The 16,438-nt window shown below is 39.5% G+C and overlaps 1 protein-coding gene across 2 annotated transcripts; it reads right to left on the bottom strand.

Moving 5' to 3' along the window:
• Nucleotides 1-2,045: 2,045 nt before the first annotated feature.
• On the bottom strand, nt 2,046-14,908 carry MSANTD4 (Myb/SANT DNA binding domain containing 4 with coiled-coils). 2 transcript variants are annotated; one of them, XM_017675545.3, is made up of 3 exons: nt 14,694-14,908; nt 4,643-5,254; nt 2,046-4,293 (listed from the first exon to the last, which is right to left on the bottom strand). In XM_017675545.3, the coding sequence occupies exons 2-3, from the start codon at nt 5,102-5,104 to the stop codon at nt 3,718-3,720; spliced, it is 1,038 nt and encodes a 345-aa protein (XP_017531034.1). In that variant the 5' UTR covers nt 5,105-5,254; nt 14,694-14,908; the 3' UTR covers nt 2,046-3,717. The 2 variants fall into 2 exon arrangements, with proteins under 2 accessions (XP_017531034.1, XP_017531033.1); XM_017675544.3 differs by having other exon boundaries at nt 14,747-14,908.
• Nucleotides 14,909-16,438: the final 1,530 nt, after the last annotated feature.

The following is a 16,438-nucleotide window of genomic DNA, read 5'->3' as shown; positions in this document are numbered from 1 at the left end:
AACAGTTGAATGGCCCCCAAAGGCTATGGTAGTGAACCCAAAACGTCCAGGAGGCAAGAGCATCTTGCAGGGAAGTTTCGTTTCGTCTTTATGGTGTGTGCATGTACTCCCATAACCCTATATATTGACCCATCTGTAACTCCCACAGGGAGGGCGGTGAAAGTCTGGTATAATAGACCAGGATGAGATTCCATTTCTGCCACTGTCCTATCACAGGATCACTCTCTTGCATGTATCCTACCTGATGGGCAAGATTTGCCTACACTGGTGTCATTAAAACATGTATCTTATTGCCCTTGAGGTTGTCTCTTACAGTCCTTGTGGCCTGAATGTGCCCCTGGCTGCAGCTGCTGCTTGATGATTGCTCTGAACCCTCAGCTACTGCCTGTGCCTGTGGAATGGATGAGCTATGGACTTAATCTGCATGACTTTGAACCTAGCTGAATCCTCCAGCTTGAGGATTGTTATAATTTTATTGCTCTAGTTATTATCATCAGTCTGGTCACAATGCTCCAGTTTTCTCACCTAGGGACAATTTCGGAAGAAGGGGAACAAGTAGATTGTAAGGCGAGATTTCTGGAGGGGTGTCCTATGGGTAAAGTTGTAACATTTCCAGAATATCTCGCCTGACTTTGTGCATTTGCATATCCTCAGGGGTGGAGAGAAGTTTGTCTCTATGTCAGTGGGTTATTACCTGGGCAACCAAGGGTGTGTCTGGACCTGAGAGGTTAAGGGGAGGGGCTGGCGTGCCTGCTTCCTTCTGGTACTCAGAAGATGGTGCTGGACTGGAGTTTGTAAGTAATAAATGGGTTTTAAACTTTCTCCCTTTGACTAATTTCGGTTTTTTGAGGTATTTTGCCCCGGGTTTTTCTCTCCCTGGACTTACACTTACAAAAGGGATGGGAAGGTGTTCCTTACAACCAGGATTGACCATCAAATGTCCCTATCAGGGCATTTTTACCCAGACTTGCTAAACCAAATAGGCTTATCAAGAAACCACTGGTGTAATCAGAAGTATCCCAGGCAAACCAGAATGGAGGTGTAGTAGACTGATTCTAAAAATGCCCACAATTCCTCACCAGGCCTTTATCCCCATCTTTTGTAGAAGTTCATAGCTCCTCCTATCAAGAGGTGGACCCTATTCTTTCTGCATATGACCTTGAGAACCCAGCCAAGATCAGAACCACCAACTGATCAGCCTAATTTCCTCTAAGAGCAACATGAGCCACCAAGTTTTGGAGTGGTTTGTTACACAGCAATAGCTAACCATTATTACTTACTCCAAGCATTCCCACCACTTCCGAAATGCAGCAAAGAAGCTTTGTACTGGAATGAACCAACCCAAACCACTTACAGATGGGGCAGGGTTAAGAAACCGAAGGTTCTTTAACCAAAGCCCTAGAAGATATTAAGTATTTTTTTTATTTTAGTTTTTATTTCCAAGAACTTAATATTGTTCCATCTAATATTACAGACTATCTTTATATTTACTTCTAGGAAATTAAAATCTACTAAGATCTTAAATCTAAGTAGTATCACCTTGCATTTAAGTAGCATCTTACAATTTATGTAACATTTTACTAAAAAAAGCCACCAAAAACTATAAAGCATAGGCAGAGCAGGTATCATTATGCCCAACTGACAAATGAGGAAATCAAATCACAGGAAAATTAAATGACTTTCACAAATACTAAGAGGCAAAGCTACAATACTTAACAACTACAACTACAAACTTTCACTATTCCTTCTCTGTAGAGCTCTTATGCCAAAATCTTGGGTGAGTATTGGCATGTATCATCTTTCAGGTATTTACTTGAATTACATAGATGAGGTACCATTTCTTTTCTTACAAAAGAAGGGAAACATGACTTAGCTTAATGGTTGTTCTGAGGAGCAAAGAAAATAATATATGAAAAGCACATCGCACAACACCTAACACAAATATTAGGCCCCCTGCCCACACTCACCATGATAAGGCTTTCTTCCAGGCTTGATAACCTCAACTCTCAAAATACTGAACACACTTGAAATGACAGACTTTCAGATAGTTAGCATAGGCAAATTTTATTTCTATGGTAGAAGTATTTATTTCAGTTATAGAAAAATAACACTATTTTAAAGTCAAAGAAACTAAGCAGAAGTATATTTTTTCCTTGTATACCCATACTCAAATATCACATATGGTTTCAAGACATTCTTAAATTAACAAGGAACAAATGCAGAATCAAGGTAGTATCTGTCACCAGAAGAGATGTATTAAAGCTACATTATCAGCCCTGTAAATCAGAAAACACAAAGTGATCTCGTGCAGTGATTCTCAATGTTAGTGTGCATTAGAATCACCTGAATTCTGGAAAAGCACCTTCAGGGGATGAAGGCAAGGTTAGCAAGCCCTTGGTCTCAGAATAAATACCAAGGGGTTTAAAGATACAAACTGTTCCTTCAGGGAGGGGCAAAGATGAAATACATCACAGTATATGAGACCAGCCATTTACTCACTCTGTGACTTCTCTGAGCCTCAGATTCAGGAATAATAATAGATTTTCTACTCTCAAAAACTGTTCTACAGACTAGATCAGATAGTGTGCAGTAAGTGTCCCTAATTCATTCACACACAGCTACTATCATTTCATCACCACCCTTATTATCTGATACAGAGGACATTCTCCCCCAACCCCAACTCCCACTCCCAAGTAGCTGCTACTATTTATTGTAAAAATTATATAACCACTCTTTGAGTTCAAGTTCATGAACTATTGGTACAATTTTTATATTGCTACCATTTTTACAAGCTTCAACTATTCACTTAACACTAAGATTTCAGTACATGGTTGAAATGAAAATTTTTGTATCTAAACTAAGATAATGGATTCAAAGAAGGGAACTAAAGGATAAGAAGTGTGTGTTGCTTCTAAAGCACCAACAGCTACATGAATGAACTTCTTTTCAAAGTGACCCATTTTAGACAATCTCGATGTTTCCTATATTGTTTTCTGAATCTCAGGTTATTTATGGATGGAAACATGGGAATAAAATACCTATAATCTTCATTAATTCCTATATTAATGAACTACACAGTAATGTTTCAGTTAAGGTTCGGCCATATAAGTAACTACCCACATAAACATCAGAGGCTTAATATTCTGAAACTATAAAACAGTTATAGAGGTGCCCAGGAAGGTTAGGATAGGGTTTATCAACCTCAGTAATACTTACATTTCGGGTTACATACTTCTTTTTTGTAGGGGTGTATCCTGTGCACTGCACTATGGAGGCATCCCTGGCCTCTACCCACTATATACTGATGGCAACCCTCCCCACTTCCCAGTTCTGACAACCAAAAATGCCTTTGGACACTGTCAAATATCTTCTGAGGGTCAAAATCACTCCTAGTCAAGAACCACTGAGCTAGAACTATACATAGACATAACTGTGAACTCTGAGTGCACAGATTATACAAGACTATGTAATTTTACTAATTTAAAAAGTACAGCACAATAGTTTTGGCTGTACTGTTTATGCTAGGGCACATAATTTTTATAATATACTACTTATATGCATTCAATTACCCACATATATCTATCTTTTTCTTATTGAAAACACTGGCATTAAACAGGAAAAAAAAACATAGCTAATCCTGCAACCATTTTTATATTACCTAATATATGGGAAAAATCTACGGTTTACAAACATTTGCTAAGTGGAGACCTAGATAAATCACTGCAAGTGTCCTTCCTTCTGAATTCGAAGCCTCTCTTTCTCTACTTGTAAGCGTTCCTTTTCAATCTGCAGCTTCTCTGATTCAAATTTCAAAAACTGCAGCCTGTCTTTTTCCAGCTGCAAGCGTTCTCTCTCAAGTTTCAGCTTCTCTGTTTCTATGTCCTGTGGCTGAAGCATGGACTTCTCTCCTTGACCAAATTCATTTTCCAAAGACGGTTTCTCTGAGCTGACTATCTGTAGCCTCAACTTCTCTCTTTCAATCTGCAGCCGCTCCTTCTCCAGCTGGAGTCGTTCGTGCTCCATGTCTAAATGCCGCAGCCTCTCCTTCTCAATCTGTAGACGCTCCTTTTCTACCTGCAATCTTTCTGCTTCAATATCCAGTCGCCGTTTTTCCAACTCTAGTTTCTGTTTCTCTATGTTTACAAGCAAATGGGACTCATCATACGCAGATCTGGATGGGGTTGAGTTCAGAGTAAAAAACTCATCAATGTGGGGGAAATCCGGAAGTTCATTTTCCCTCCTGGAATCTGGTATGACCGATGACAACATTTCTTCCTCCTCCTCGATCTCAAACTAAAAGACAAGGGAAAAGCAATTTTCAGTATGTATTTCTCCTTTATGGTTGGTATTCTGTCTAAGCATTTCTTAAAAGCTTTCTGTACTGCCTGAGCACACAAAACCATTTACTTTGAATTTTGAGAAACATTTACAACAAAGCACCTGATGTCACTAACGTATGTAACTGAGAGTATATTTAGGTGAGAAGGAAGATTAATGATGTAAAGAAAAAGTTATATGTTATATATGTTATATATTAAGTTAGCTTGAAAATCTGGGAAATTCTTCATTGTTCCTGGACTGTCACAAACACGCCAGAACCGGAGGAAGGAAGCGAGCAAGGGGTCCCCAGGCCAGTGCTCACCTCAGGACTCTGAGCATCTCTCTCTTCCTGTTCCACTTTGACCTCCGTTAAGGGTCCACCTGCATCCCTAAAATCCGACACATTCTGCCAATCAAAATTTGTATCGCTTCGAAAGCCGACCTTCTCGTCCATCTCCTCCGTGAGGGAGTCATCCGGGTCGGAGCAGGGCAGCGGGAAGCCCGGGCCGGCGAGCCTGACGTCGGCCTTCACCCTCTTCCTCCGCATGAGCGCCCGCCAGTCCAGGTACCTGCGCTTCACCTCGGCGCCGGTCCTCTGCTCGCCCTCCCCCACGGCGTTCACGCACTGCGCGATCTCCTCCCACGCCAGGCGCTTCATCACGTTGATCGTTGTATTGAGCTGCTTGGAAAAAATGACTTCCTTCCTTTTCGTAATTTCTTTCAAAAGGGTCTGGGTTTCTTGAACACTAAAATTGCTTTTCCTTTTCCTTTTCAACTGCTTCATTTTTCTAACTTCGGTGTAGTTTTTTTACAGTAAGAGAAGATGTGAAAAGAATTTGAGGAATGCTACCAAGTACAAAAATGAAAGACAATCCCGTGTTGGCACTTTGCTTAAATCAGGTTTCAGCTAGTAGCACAGCAGGCTTGGAAATTCCTAAAGAGAAGAGTAAAAGGTCGATCAACCTGCAACTTCTGCAATGTAGTTCAACCCAATAAGCCATATACATAACTTAAAAAAAATAAACCTCTAACTATGGCTCAAAACTTACTATATTTCTGTCTCTACCAGCACCACCACAGTCCAAACTACTGTCCTCACTCACATGGGCTTCTGTACTGTTGCTAACTAATTGCTTGTATTAACTCTTGACCCACACGCTACCTCATCTTCTCCATTCTACTGTCCCCAATTCATCTTCTCTAACTACACTGGCCTTCATTTCAACCACCCATTCTTGTCAAGCTCTTCCCCTGTTCAGAGCCTTTGAACACAATTCCTTCTGCCTACGGAATGGATTGCTCTCCTTTCTTGGCCTACTTAACTCCCCCTGGATTAGACATGGGTTCCTTGGTGAAGCCTTTCCTGATAAGCCAAATTACTCTAATGGAAGGTTTGGCTAAAAACCTTTCTTCCTTTTCCTTGTCTAAATCTGTGCTAATATCCAGCTACAAGTCTCTCTCTTTCCATTTTTACTATGAGTGCAGCACTATCTCTGCTCACAATCATTTCCCCAGAGCCCAGCAGAGTTTCTGGGACATGGCAGGCACACCATAAATATTCCTTCAATGAATGAATGAATGAATGAGTCAATTTGCCGAATAGCCACTAGTTTGAGATATCAAAAAGAAAAAAAATTATAGACTGTGGAATAATTTTAGAGGAACACTGGAAGGCTGGGCTACAAAATGAGGAAGATTCAGAAACAGATTTGAGGCAATGTAATCTGATCAAAGAAGTGACAGCTACTTACATTTTCTCAAATTAAAACTCATTTTTAGGTTAAAGCTACATACCAATTCTAAGTTTGGAATAAATTTTCCTGAAACAACAAAAATATTATAAGGATATGATAGAATTAAATAAAATAAAAGTGGCAAGGATTTTTCACAGACACCCCACCTAATTATAAAGATTAATTAAACTAGAAAAAAAAATTTGGAATTCCTAAATCTTGTGGAGACTGATGCACATTTCATGGTCTGCCACTGTAATTCTGTCCCTCTATGCGCACCATATCCCCCTATTCCTGCAAACCAAAGGATGTGAACAAAAGCTCCTAACACAAAACCAAACAAGGTTTGACAGTATATTTGCTTCTAGTTAATGCTTTTAATTATTTGCCTTTCTTTGAAGAATTTCAGTCCTTCACACAATGTTCTGGGCCATTTTAATTACAGTTGAAGATCATGATACAGGGAAGTAATTGCACTTGGAGTCTCCAGGAAATAAATGAAGGAATTTTCTTGTGACAAATTTTAAAATACATTCTGAGTGGGAAAGATTCTCTTGTAAACATTTCTTTTAGATGGATGCAAAACAGAATATTCAATTTCCAGAAGACTCTCATGCTGTCATAGCATCAGAGGGTATACCTGCAACTTGGTAGAAAGGTAAACTTTTCAGGCCCCATCTCAGACCAACAGCATCAGGAACTCTGGGAGTGGGACCTAGCAACTTGTTTCAATAAGACCTCCAAATGACTCTTATGCATGCTGGCATTTAAGAACCACTGTGCTAGACCCACACTAGTAAAAAAAATACTTCGCACACCTTGATTTCAAGTGTTATACAGTGCATCTGATTGGCAGAATCTGAAGGACAGCCCAAATCCTCATCACAGGGGAGCTGGGAAATGTAGTTTTCTATAATCTAGCTCTTGCATTATGAGAATGAACACTGGAAAGTTGAAAAAGGTGTTGAGGGAGAATCTTCTTTGGAAAAGACAAGTACATAAAGGGGAACAAGGCTGAGAAAGAGTAAGGGTTATATACACAAACCATGTTTTCTAACTTCAAATTCATTCAGTGACACTGCTTATGACAATTTTTTCCTCTCCAAAATGAAAGGCTGTATGTACACAATGAGATTGTTAAGGTCCCTTCCAGCTCTTACCATTGTATGATCATAGTATTTCAGGCCTATGTGAAGAAAAATACCAAATACCCATTAAGTTCCATGTCCTGTCATTTAATCTCCACCGCAGCACTGAATGCAAGATACTAGCATTTCTTTTTGTAAAACAAGATTCAAAGAAATTAAATAATTTGTACACTATGTAACTAAATGACAGAACTTAAATCGGGTTCTCTGTGCCAGGCCATAACTCCTTCCACTTTATTAGTAGCTTGTGACAGCTTCATCTTAGAAATATGTTGCTAAGTTTAGAGATGTCTTTTAGAAAATATTCAAAAAGCAGATTCTTATCTCAGTGGAAGGTTTTGATAAAATTCTACAGATGGGCAGAAAAACTGTTCAGTTTCAACTAGGGATATTTCACTCTACCTTGGTTTCTTTTCTTAAATACCTTAATACCTGCCAACTAAAGATTTTTATTAGGGCAAAAAATATTTCTCTGGTAACTGACAATAAATGGAATCATCTACTGGAGTAAAAATAAAGCAATTGACTAAGACTAACTAAACTTAATCAGAAAATGCACAAATCTTTTCTATCACTGAGCCTCTTCTTTTTAGGACTTAAAAGTGGATGAAATTCCTTTTCTAAATTCTAATAAAATTGTTTAATTATGATTTCACTAACATGTTTATGCATTTTTTCCTTTCCAAATCCCCAGTAATCATTGTTCAACTGACTGTGTATGTACATAACATTGCCAAAAATATGCCCATCACTACATTTTTGTTTCCAATCATTCATGTGAAAAAAACATTGCCTGAACTGCCGCTTGCTGCTCAAATGGAGGTCAGAGGGAACTAAAAATTCACGAGAGCAGAAAACAAACTCTCAAGAAATCATTGTCAATTTCATACACCCACAATAAGGGCAAAGGATGTAAAAAACAAAAATTTGCAAGCAAACTACTTCTAAAGTAGACTTACAAAATAATAAAGTAGAAATCCACTAAGTTGGAATGTATTATCAGTGGCAACATTTTTTATCTTGTGCTAGGCAAATACTGCACTTAAAAGTTAAATATAAGCTCCATGTCACTAGAATATAGCAAACATACTCATAAATTAAAACATCACAAGAGGCAGTGTAGGTCAGTGGTTACGGGCACAACCTCTGCAATCAGACCGTCCAGGTGAGAGTCCTGGCTCCGCCACTTCCTGGCTGTGTGGCCTTAGTTACTTAACCACCATATGTCTAATTTCATTTGTAAAATAGTATCATTTCATAGAAATACTGTAAGGAGTGAAAGATTTACTAAAATATGGAGAATAGTTCCTGGCACACACTAGGCAAGTGAGTGCATCAAAGGCAAAATCATTAAATTTTGACAAAAGAAACAGAAAGGTTGTAGCAATATTTGGTATTGTTATAGTTCTCCGGTGAAGTGGTAGGTCTGTGGGTCTTTATTATTATGCTTCATAACAATACATGCTTTATTAGTGTTATGCTGGCGCCTCCTAGTACAAGCTGGCAAAGTCAGTTGTGCACATCTCTTCCCAGCCCTACATTCAGCAATGTCATCATGTTGGGAGCTAGAAACTGGCCAAGATGGAAGCTTTTACACCACAGAAATGGCCAAATGTTACAAACCAGAAATTTCTTTTTTGGGGAGTGGTCAAGGAGCTGTTTTACTAGCATGCTTACAGCTACATTATTCTTGCATATTTAAAATACTACCTACTAAATATTAGGGCAATATGATGTTTAATTTGACTCCAAGTCTGTCTAGTGAACTGTCTAGAAGACTTGTAATTTTAGAGGATCACATTTAAATAGACTCTGGCCTAATCCTTACACAATTCAAGTTATCTAATGGGCTGGGCAAGCATTCAGCTTTCCTATAGAGGTGACTGAAGAATACTCAGGCAGTACTATGTTTATAAGTCACATAAAAAAGAACTGAAGCAAACTGATTCATACCAGCCCAAATATGCGGCTTCTTAGTATCTATGCTGCAGCTTACTTCAAGGTATTACTGAAGTCAAAATGGCATTTTCCTTACTCTAACACTTGCTCTTCCACTATGAGGATCGGGGGATGGTAGGCCACCTGCTCCAAAGGCAGTATCTTTAATCTATAATACTGTGCCTAACAAATAGGAGGAGGTAAAAAATAAAAATATAACTTAAAATAAGCTGTTTCAGCGATAGGAAAGACAGTAGAAAGTGAAACAGAAAATAAGGAAGGTAAACTAGCAAAACTGAACCTTCTGTGAGCAAAACATAGATATAAAAGAAAAAAGGCAGCCAAGTCAATACAGGCAAGAATTAGTTTATGAGATTAAGTTAAGGCCTTAGATTTTATCTGAACCACCTACCCTATAACTTTGAGAATAAGTTAACAAGTTATACAAAATTCTGGAAAGAAAATTTCAAGTAAACAGGCTATGTGGCTACTTAGGCATCTACCTATGAACCAATAATGAGCAGGTTATCAAAGAAATATTTTCAAAATGGAATCAACAAGTTAGATGTCCTTAAAAATAGAACAGAGAGCTACAGTTACATCAAATTCCATATCAAATTAAATATAATGTATTAAGGATAACTTTTTGTTTCCACAGATACAGAATGTTTCAACCATTTAAAAGCTTCGTAAACCATTTTAAAAGCGTTATATTTTTAAGTTAAAATCATGGTAAAAATACGTATTCATCAATAGGGGATTGGATGAATAAATTATACTACAGTCAACTAATAGAATAATGTGATAAATGTCACATTAGAGTATGAATGAGTTAGCAAATTATTCCTGTGTAAATGCTAGTTACTGCAGGCCAACAAAATCAGAAAGGGAATGTGTACATGTCTGTGTGCCTCACTCTACACAGCTTCACTCACTCTGCCCACCACCAGTCACCAACTCTATAGTCATTTCTGTTCAGCTGTAAGACTGTTAACCCAGAGCACATTTGTTTTATTTTACTTTGAGGTGATTCACAGAACATTAAAAATGTACTTACGAAGGATTTTTATTACAGAAAAATACATTTTTAATAAACCCAATATCCACGAATCTCTGCCAACTAAAAACCTACCAATGTAACTAATAATAATTTATTTTTTTCCTAGAAAATCATGTTAATTATATACATTTATGAATTACACAGATTACATATTATACATATTACATGAATATGCAGGAGTCCATTCAGATACATTCATTAAAAAAGCAGTGACTGTTGAAAATGTTGAGATATAAAATTATAAAATTATTAATTGGAAGATAATTAATTGAAAACGGAAAACTGAGATGTCTAGAACGAATCTAAAAGACAAATGAAGAGACAAAGAGGGAATCATCAATGTAAAAACTTACCAGTATAGTAAAAAATACAAGATAAAGAAAAATTACAAAATTGAAAAATTCTGCAGATGTTGCTTACAGCAGTGCCCCCCACTTTGTACATAGGAATCGCCTGGAGCTCTCGTTAAAATGAAAGTCTGACTCAGTGGGCTTGGAGGAGGGCCGGTAGATCTGTATTTCTACAAACTCCCAAAACGATGCTGATGCCACTGGTGCTTGGACTACACTTGGAGTAGCAACAGTCTAAGCACACAGCAGCACTATCCAACAGAAACGTGTAATCCATTTATGTAACTTTAAAATTCTCTAGTAGCCATGGTAAAGCAAAACAAAAACAAGGTGGAATTAATTTTAACCTATTTTACTTACTACCATATATTCAATACATTATTATTTCAACATATAATCAATATAAAAAGTATTAATAGAGCTTCCATTCTTGTTTTTTCCTTAAGTCTTTCAATCTAGCATGTATTTTACAGTTAGAGCACATCTTATTTTGTACAAGTCACATTTCAAGAACTTAACACCACATATTAGTGCAGGTCTAAGCAGAGTGAAATCACAGGGAGCTTTTTAAAACTTCCTATAACCACTCTCCACCTCTGACCAATTAAGACAATCTTTGGAATAGGGCCAGATATTGGGAGTTTAAAAAGCTCTCAAGTAGGTCTTAAGTACTCTTACCACACACACACACACACACACACACACACACATATATATAACTATGTGAGTTGATGGATGCCTTAATTATCTTGATCTTGGTAATCATCCCAAAATATATTATGCATATCAAATAATCATGTACACTTTAAACATATACAATTATATTTGTCAATTATTCCTTAATAAAGTTGAAAAAAAACAAACACCTCTCTAGGAGATTTGCAGCCAGGATCACGAAGCACCCTGCTAGAGAAATCAGTGTTAAAAGTTTCCTTGCTCAAATGTACACAGAGGCAAGGGGAGTGCAAATACTGTAGCTTCTAAGAAATTTTCCTTCACATATCATTAAGGAAAGGCCTCATCTGCCACAACATTTACACATAGACAAAGCTGTCTCTTTTTGGAAAAATATGCCCTATAGAATGTTATGTCAGATGGAAAAAAAATATCTAATTATAAGGACCAACTCAGACTCCTGTGTGTTGGAAACACCTCAAAGGAATGAATACAAGCCAAACCAATTTAGTTTTTTAAGAAATGGACTGCTCTGTTTTGAGAACCAAACTTTCTTTTAAGTAGAATGCCTTTAGACATCCATCCACATCCTTATTAGAAAGAATTAGGACTGAATTAGAAGTATACATCCATTAGTAGATTGAGTAATTAAGACACATTGCTGCATTCCACACATATGTATTGAAGACTTTCCATACACGTAACTGTACTCTACTCTTCCTCTATCCCTGTTACAAACCTTATCTAAGCCCCACCTATATATCTTCGTATCTAGTTTTCATCCTTCTTGCCGCCTGCTAAATCTTCAAAATCCAGTGGGTATTTTACACTACATTTTACAACTCAATTTGGACTAGCCACACTTCTGAGAGTTCAATAGCAATATGTGGCTATTGGCTACTGTATTGGTCAGCACAGTTCTAGCTTTCATGATACCTGCCTTAGGACGATCATATGTTCCTTTAGCCCATCCTCTCCCCTTCCCAGATTTCTGCAGTTTTGGCTAGCCAATGACTACTTATCCTCAGCACTCAGCTTAAATGTGTTCAGGACGCCTTTGATCCCCTTCATGGAAGTCTAATAGCCTTGCTACAATGTTTCCATTCACTACATTTTACATTGGGAGCAATAAGGGATCAAAAGTGAATACATTACTCTTGCTATCAAATAATTTCTAATCTAGCAAAAACTGTAAAAGGTACATGCATAAAAATTATACATGAAAAAATCGTAAGAGATTATAAACTCAGTTATAAGTAGACTGACTACCTAGACTTGTATGTTAATTCTACCACTTACTAACTGTGATCCTAAACAAATTAACCTTCTAAACTTATTTCCTCATCTATGAGACTAGAATAATACTCATAATGTTCTGAGGAGTAAATGAGATAATCCAGTTAAGAAGCTTACAATACTTAAGATACAGTAAGCCCTCAACAAGTATCAGCTATTATCCATTTTCTAGTATAGTGTCTGGACACAGTAAGCAAATATTTTTTTACTGGATGAACAATGTGAAAATGTAAAAAAACGCAACAAGAGAAATACTAATAAAATACCCTGGTGTGCAGAAATAGGAGAAATCTTTGGTACAATGAAGGAAGGTTGTGAGAAGGAATTAGCATTTGATTTGGGTCTTATAAAACAAATAGATTATAAGAGACAATAACAAAGGAGAGAAGTACTAGGCAGGGGCCAAATGCCAACAAATCTTTAAAGTTGGCTTAGTAAGGCCTTATACTTTGCTGAAAAACTTACTGCACGAGACAAATATATCTGTCACAGTTCAAATAGTTTTGAGATTCAGGCAGGTAATCTTCTATATGCTGGCAAAATAACTGTAATATACAAAGTCTAACAAAATGTAAGTATGTAATACAAAATGAACAACAATTGCAGTTGTCAAGGGAACCCTAATTTAGGCAGATAACCATTAGATTTTGCTGCTCTCGGAATCTGAGATTAGTTTAGTAACTGGATTGTGGTAAATATAGGTACATGGTAGAAATAACAAGTCATTTTAAAACTATGCCTGAGTCAATATATTTTTAAGATTTTGGTAGCAGTTGTTATTTGCATTTCCTATTTTTGCCTAGCAATTTGTAACCCCATACCTCTGACAAAAAGTAGTATTCCTGTCCTTGACCTATGTTAACCTGATGGACTATTTCATAGACAAAAAGTACTTCAACACACTTTAACCTCACTGAAATTGACCTAGGGATTATTTTAGTTTTCCAGTTGGTTATGATTTAATTGTGTGAAAACCTCTAACAACTTCTGATTAATGTAAGAAAGTACCAAAATCAACACACCTTAAGTTGCAAGCTATGCTTGCACAGACAGAAGCTAAGCTATGTTCCAGGAATGGCTTTTTTTTCTGTTTTGGCACTCATGTAACAGAGCATGGATTTCTGTCATCCATTACCCAATAATTCACTCAAATATTTACTGAGCTTCTACTATGTGACAGACAGATATTCTTGGTGCTAGGGATATAACACCTCATAAAATGTCAAAACATGTCATTTTAAAGGTCAGATACTATCCCTTTTATATTGGTTGTCTTCCCTATCTTTACAGAGACAATTCTGTCACTGCAACCTCCAAAGTCATAGATCTTACATGTCCCAACAGAAAGAACAGCCATTTTCCTGAAATCCCATCTCACAGCCATTCTTTACTGGTTGGAAAGAGGTTTGATGATAAGTAGTTCACCTACATAGTCCTCGTGAAGATGTACCTCCAGTGGCATATTGTAACTGGGCAATTTTTCTCAAGGAATAATACTTGAGAATTAAGTTCCTAAATACTGCCTAAAACGGAACCACGAGGTCTGAGGATAATCAGGCAGTAAATCCTGGGTCCAAAATTTGTTTTAGGTAAATTCATTAGGCTGTTCAAGAAGAAAAGCTTCACGAAATCCACAAACCTTCCCCAACCCACACCCCGATCTTCTTTTAAGTGTTCCCCCAACCCCTAGCCTCACGTTCTTATAGGAAATTCACTTCCCTGCAGTACGATGCTTTTCTCTATAAACTTGTGGTAGGTAAAGTTTACTTAAGGGTCACAGGTTAACAAAATACCCCTCCCTCCCTCCCCGCCGCTCTCTTCGGGTCCGCCCTGTACCAGCTCCGGGGAAGAACTGAGGAAGATGATCCCCGAGAAGACACCCCGGAGAAGGGGGCGCGACCCGACGGCAGAGCGCAGCGGCTGCCCCTGGTGGGAGACGGAGCACCGGGGAGGAAAAGCCTTTCTCAGAATATTAGTATCCTAACTGGGTGCCGGAAACTTCGGCAGCCGCCAGAGGCCTGGGCCCTCCCCTCCCGCCCGGGGCAGGCGGCAGCCGTGACGGGTGCTTCTCCCGAGCGTCGCGGTCCCCCACGGCGCGGAGCCAGGGCAACAGCCGGCGGCGGACAGACACCTGCCGGCCTCCGCCGGTACCCTCCCCGCTGAAGGCACCCACCAGCCGCGGCGCCGCCGCCTCGGGGCCACCTCCTCCGGGACCGAACCACTCACCTGCGACCCCGGCGGCACCTCCGCCCGGTCGCCGCTAAGTGGAGGGTCGGAAAATAAGATGCTTCATTGATTCCCCGCCCATGACTGGGACCACGTCCCTGTCGCCACGCACTGGCTCGCGTGGCTGCCACTCGTTCGAGGTGGCCCGCCCATTGGTCTGGAGAGTATTGCCATTCTGGCTGAGGGCCCGCCCCAGGTCTGGCCTCACAATGGGAATCGAGTCCCAAACCGGTTCCGGGTTAGTGCCCTGGAATTCCGCCCCCTTGTGATCGTGGCCTTCCGCTCTGCGGTCGGTCTTTGGCGCGAGGCTCTGTCAGTCAAGCGGGTTCTAGAAAGGATTGGCCCCTAGAGATCAGCCGGCTTCGCCGTTCCTCCTGATTGGGACCCTGGCCGCTCCGTCTCCAAACTGTGCTCGGCCCTTGACCCTCGCCAATTAAAAGGGCAAAGAGAAAGTGGGGCCCTTGCGTTGCCTCAGGCGGTTCCTAGCACAGTATCAGCGCGCGCTCGCCCCTCTGCGACCTAGCTTGGCTTTAACCGTTCTACTGAGCCTACCCCTGACAAAGGTCACCAGCGGTGTTCTGGCTAAATCCGAATGTCACTTGTCAGTCCTTATCTTACGTGACTCCCCAAAACACATTTGACTTGTTGACTATTCGTTGTTTCTCAGAATATGTGCAGCTCCTGGCTTGCTGCCCTCTGCTCCCTTGGTCAGTGTACCCTGCTGGTGCCTCTTTCTCTGCCCTCTCAAGTTTAGTGTTACACGCGAACCCGTCTGCCTGCCCGTAGCCTTTATCCAGGCCTCTATTGAGTTCCTGAGTTACATCAGAGCCTCCGTAGCGGCCTCTCAACCAGACGCCGTTCTCCAATCGTAGCCAAGGCGTGCTGCTTAAGGTTCTCAGTGGAGTTAGACTCATCTCAATAAATCACAAACTCTTCACAAGAGTTTCTCCTACTTTTTCCTCAGGCTTCGTCTTCCATCAGCATTCTGCCTCTTCCCTCTTCCTTTCCTTACCCCAAGTCCTTTGCTCTTTCACTTCCCAATCTTGACAGTGATCTTGCAACCTAGTTAATCCTGGAAAACTTTTCCCCTGCCTCTTCCCTTTTATGCTCAGGATTCGTTTTAAAACCTAACTTTATGAAGGAAGACTTCCTTTCTCTCCATTCACCCTAACTCCACTTCTGAGATGTCCCTCTAATGTAGATTTGGCAGATAAAGGACAGAATGCTCAGTTAAATTTGAAATTTGAGTAAAATCTTTGGTAGACGTATGTCCCATGCAATATTTGGCATCCTGTATTTTTATTCGCTAAATCTGGCAACACTGCTCCAGCATGCTTCCATCACAGTGACACAGGGACTGTTCTAAGTTTAGGCAGAGTAGGTTGAGGGCCTCCAGAGAAAAAGAAGAGCAAGCTGATTACAGTCAGAACAATGTAACAATGTGCAAAGAAATCCCTATCAAAACTCTTTGTTAAGCATTACTCAAAGTCAGAGTCACACTAATTCGCTAGGGTAAAGATACCAGACTAGGAATATAAACATCTTCAGTGAGATCAGTTAAAGCTCAAAAGGCCAGGAGCAATTTGGCCCTGGAATGTTTGAGTGTTCTGCAGATAAAGAGAAATGTCTCAGCATAACCCATGACTTCATTGTATCAATTAGATCATGACACTGTAAAATTTACCTTAGCCT

This window comes from Manis javanica, chromosome 6 (genome assembly GCF_040802235.1).
Source record: "Manis javanica isolate MJ-LG chromosome 6, MJ_LKY, whole genome shotgun sequence".
NCBI lineage: Eukaryota > Metazoa > Chordata > Mammalia > Pholidota > Manidae > Manis > Manis javanica.
The sequence above is the reverse complement of the archived record's forward strand: the minus strand, read 5'-3'. Positions and strand labels throughout refer to the sequence as shown.